Source organism: Gastrolobium bilobum, unplaced genomic scaffold (assembly GCF_033153095.1).
Source record: "Gastrolobium bilobum isolate Gb01-03AN ecotype WA unplaced genomic scaffold, APGP_CSIRO_Gbil_v1 utg12529, whole genome shotgun sequence".
Taxonomy (NCBI): Eukaryota; Viridiplantae; Streptophyta; class Magnoliopsida; order Fabales; family Fabaceae; genus Gastrolobium; species Gastrolobium bilobum.
The window spans coordinates 88,784-93,729 of NW_026897669.1; the positions used below are offsets into that span (position 1 = coordinate 88,784).

General features: G+C 37.2%; 1 protein-coding gene across 1 annotated transcript; it reads right to left on the reverse strand.

Moving 5' to 3' along the window:
* Window positions 1-2,448: 2,448 nt before the first annotated feature.
* On the reverse strand, window positions 2,449-4,627 carry LOC133309154 (scarecrow-like protein 14). The gene has a single exon (XM_061509895.1). The coding sequence runs from the start codon at window positions 4,625-4,627 to the stop codon at window positions 2,507-2,509; it is 2,121 nt and encodes a 706-aa protein (XP_061365879.1). The 3' UTR covers window positions 2,449-2,506.
* Between the last annotated feature and the right edge of the window lie 319 nt (window positions 4,628-4,946).

Here is a 4,946-nt window from a genome sequence, read left to right on the forward strand (position 1 = left end):
CCTTAAAAAAATTAATAATAATGCATAGGCAAATAAAGAATTAAGAATATAACCATTTCTTTAATGTAAGTATAGGGATAGGTTATTTTATACATTTTATTTTCATTCTTACTGTATCAATCACTCTCCAACGCCGCTAGTGTTGGATATATTTCCGTGTTTCTCGGATACAATCTTGCTTTTGTGGGCTACAATCTTGCTTCAGCTGGCTGCTGAAAATGGGTTCTGCACATATGGAAGTGGAAAAGTTTGAAGAAAAAGGCAACTTTAACACGTGGAGGAAAAAGATGAAGGCAATTCTCTTTCATCACAAGTGTGCTAAGGCTTTAGGTGGAGAGAAAGATTTGTCAAGTATCTCTATCGTTGATGAGAAGGCTGATTGCTACATGCTCCTTATGAAACAGCATGATAATTAGATCAAAATCTTAATAGGAGATAAAAATAATAAAGATTAATTGAGATTTTAATTTAATAATAAAAGTGATAAGTAAAGTAAACATAAAAAAAAGAAGTTATTCCATAAATATAATATATTTTTTTTAACAAACTATTGAAAGGAATATAATATCATTTCAAAACTGAAGTAAAACTTATCCAAAAAAAATAAAAAAAAACTGATGTAATTGACCATTTGTCATGGACAACAAAGTCCACGCGGGTCACGAAACCACTATTTTGTTCCTTTGCGTATTGGTTTACCTTAAATTGGGGTGATGTGTTAGCAGACAAGGCAACCATCCCATGAAAATAAGTAATCCTAAAGTTTGTTTGATCTTTATGCACGCTGGTCACTGATGTGGTCTCCGGAACTCCGGATTCTGCGTGATTCCAAAACCAAAAATATTTAGCGATAATGTGTATCTTCTGTACATATAAAAGTGTATTGGATATGTGTAAGAAAAAAATAAAAAAATAAAAAATATGGATCCCACACATTTTTATGTGTATGCAAGAGATAAACCCAAATACTTATCATATTTGTCTCATGAAATATAAGAGATATATTTCCCTAATATGAATCATGCTTGGCTGATTGATGATCACAAAAGTATTTTCAATATTTCTGTAGTATCGACTACTCAGGAATATCATTTATTAAAAATAGAAAGAAAAAAAAAATCTATGTAACACCATTTATCATATTCTTCCTTCAGAATTGATGTCACATTAATTGCATTGATTTATCTGATTCAGCGTCTTTACATTATGATGATAGATTTAATTATTATTTGATATTAATAAGATATTAAGCTATACAATGCTTCACTTTAATTTAAAAGACAAGAAAATGCTAATTTACACAAACTGATTTTAGGACAATTTATAAAAGAAGTATCACTGTTGAATTTTGACATCAAGATCAGTCATATAGAATTCCCACTCAATCAAGTTAATTTTAACTTCTTTCATGAAACTCGTAATAATCACATTTTCTACAATATAATTACTCCATTTCATTCAATCATTCATAACAATTTTCATATGCTGTTCAAATATCATTCTCCTTCTAGCATACTGAGGCCAGCTTATGAATTACAGAATCGTACCAGAAATTACCAACATTGACCCACGAGGCTTCTTGATTAATTAAAGTTCATGGGAATGAATTTAGACATCTAAAATTCGTATTGTTGCTATACCTTTCTTCCGAGATTACTTCATTGATTGCACCGGGGTGGTGGTAATCCAATGATAATTACTCAGAATTTGTTGGTCAAATGTTTGATTTTTTTTTCTTCTTTTGTTAGGTTCTGAAATAATTTGGTTTCCTTTGACATATAGGTCTGAGAATTTAACATTAATGAAATAAGCAATGAACAGAAAATTTTCTAAGATCCGTACCTAATGGCAACCGTGACTAGATATTAACATTTTTGGTAATTCTTTACACAAACTGGCACGCGAACAATAAAATTTATCAAACTGCTACATGTTGAAGTTCGTTACGATTGGTAGTAAACTTGGTATGCAATGATTTTGTAACACGTGGCACACTTTTGTAGGAAAAGCTGACTGTCACGCGATCAAATTCATTATCACTTATAGCGAATTTCGTCCTATCATCAGAAAATATGCCACGATATCACGAAATCATTAACTACCAAATTCATTATCTGTTGCAGTGAACTTCAATGCATCACAGTTTGAATACTATGCTTTCCACAGTTCTAGCAAAGCAATCTGGTTTATTCATTGTTGTATAATATTCAGCGGATTGACGCTCCAAGCATTACAGTGATTAGCACTGGTTAGATTTACCACTGCTTATGACTGCCTAACACAAGAAGGAAGAGTTCAACTAATATGCATCTTAAGCATGTCATACACATTAGTTATATTATACAAACAACTGAATAAAAAATATGCGGGACACTGAAACTGAACAGTGCTCTATGTTAACCACAGGACTTTTAAGAAGTTCACGTTATGCTTGAGTGGACCATGTCTCTCCAACAAACTCAGGAAACGCTTTTACTAACCACCCTGGGAAGAACATTGTCAAGGGCTATGCTGGTACCCAACAGGAGGAAGCATAAATAATTCGGCCCTTCCAACCTTGCAGCAAGCAGTTGCCATCTTCATCTAGCATGAAATCACTGTGGTACACTTCTCTCAACCTGCCTCTTAATATGTTCATGAGCTCTTGATCCAAAGGAAGTTGCCTAAACCCTGCCCTCGTGTTCCTACCTTGCCATTGCTTGTATGTCTCGGGCCTCTCAACCCTCTTAGAGCCCTCACAAGCTATAACATTCATTACCTCCCTCCCGAAGAACTCCTCCTCAAACATCAACCTTACGGGATCTTCGCGAGCAACATTGGTGTCAAGCACATCAAACAATGAAAAGTAATGAAAAAGAGCCTCCCGGAACCGTGTCACAAAGAATGGGACATTATAGCTCCCATTCATCGTAGTATGTATAAAGATAGTGGGATTTGCCTTCCTAATTAAATTCAAAACAACATCCTTGGGACTATTCAACACAACAGTTTCATCAAGTAGATTCTTAAATCGAACCATACAATTCACCGCAACAAGTTCATTTTCCTTTATCTTCAAGTCCTCAATTTTGATGGTTTCCCATTTCTGTGCAATAGCATTGAACTCAAATGGAACATTAAATCGATCACAATACCTTGCCAGGCGTAGCCCTGTCTCCTGGAGTCTCTCTGCTGGCCTGAAACCAGGTTGAGGGAGCTCTATCCCTGTCATGCGCAGCTTGGGAGGTCCACCAGGTCGTTGTGATAGACGATAAATAAGTGAAGGCCAATGGAAGCCATAACGGATGCCAAAATCTACAATATGAAGAGTTTCCACTTCCTTGACAAGACTCAAAATTGTATGGTTTGTAAAAATTATTGCAAGCTTCTGAAATGGGCAGACTGAAATATACATTTGGTAAGCTTTCACCATATCTGCAGCAGAGGTTCTTTTGGAGGATAAAGCAGTATAAATCTGAGTGCCAGTGCCAGCCAAGCGTGCTTCAAGAGCATTTGCAAAGCAATGGGCCAGTCTCTGAGACCCATCACCCAGCCGGGAAGAATGTTGCCTTATCTGCTTCAATATCTCATTAGCAGTTGCACGATCATCAGAAGAAACAGCTTGTGCACATACAATCAATAGTGTCCTCAGATCCACAACTCCCTTCTTATTATTGTCTTGTTTCTTAACATGGCTCTTTCCGCTACCAGACTTGTTTTTTTCTTCTTTCTGCTGCGTGCTCATGTCTGGTCCATTAGGCTGGCCTTTTTTATAATCACTCGCAGGAGTCCGGCCTAGCAGTGCCTTATCAAATAATTCTGATAACTCATTTTCATCCATGCAAACAGCTGAGTGCTTGTTGCTTCTCCCATCTTGTAAATCTGTTTCATCCTCCCGTTCATGATTCTTCCTTCCTCTTGACTCAGATGAAAAATGCTCCCATTTATCTCTCTCTGTCTCAATTACAACCTGCTGATGAGACTTTCTAAAAGAAGGGCTAAAAGTGGTGTTCTCCAGGTCAATAACCAATGGATTCCCTTTAGGCAGAAACTTACCGGCTTCCTCCAAACCTTTCTCAAATTGCAGTAGAAATTCACTCTTGCTAAGCAAGTTTGGATCTAAAAATCCAGCCCTGGAACTTTCCAAGAATCCAATATTGTTTACAGTGAAGCTACTAGTGCTATTCATAGAAGATTGTGTACGATATGTCGAACTCGCCTGGAAAACAAAGTCAGAAGGAAAATTGGTTTGAAGTAAAGAAGACTTGTACTCAGTAAGATCAACGTTACTCCAGTGGGACTCAAAGGAGTTGCTAGTGCTAGTGGTACTGCAACTGCTAAAATCGATGAAGTTACTACAGAGACTGTCATCAGGGCTCTCCACTTGGACTGAAGAAGAAGGGTATGCCTCATCAATGACCTCATATAATGATTTCTCAGCAGCTTGAAGAGCCAAAGAATCATGAAACATGCAGGCCTTCTCGTCCAGGTCCTCTTCCATAAGCATTTGGTTTATGTAGCGTAGGACGGTAGCAGAGAAATCAGTCTCATCCAAGAGATCAGAGTATTCTTCCGAAGTAATGGTTGACAGGGAAGCAGGAATTTGAGCATTGTTTGGATCAAGTGGAAGAAGAAACGGGTTATCCATGATCCCAGAGTTGAAGGATTTCATCCCATTTACATGGTCAACGCACTGATACTCTGCATTGAGCTTAATAAGCACTACGTTGACTTTAAATCCCTCCACGAAATGAGGATCCAAGAAATAAAATCTGAAGGAATTCGCCTCTCCAAAATGCGAAAAGCAAAACTGTATACGTTAAACGGTTAGGGGGGAACTTTAGAAACCCTAGGAATCAGAGATCTGAGGGTAATTTATGTGTACGGAAGTGTAATTGACGAAATGAAGGGCGAAACTGTGAGTTTCCATCCCCGAAGGAAATAAGGAAGAAACGTGAATCTCCGGA

What these genes read in the sequence shown, in the direction of transcription:
- LOC133309154 (XM_061509895.1), bottom strand. Translation starts at nt 4,627, where the DNA reads ATGGATAACCCGTTTCTTCTTCCACTTGATCCAAACAATGCTCAAATT.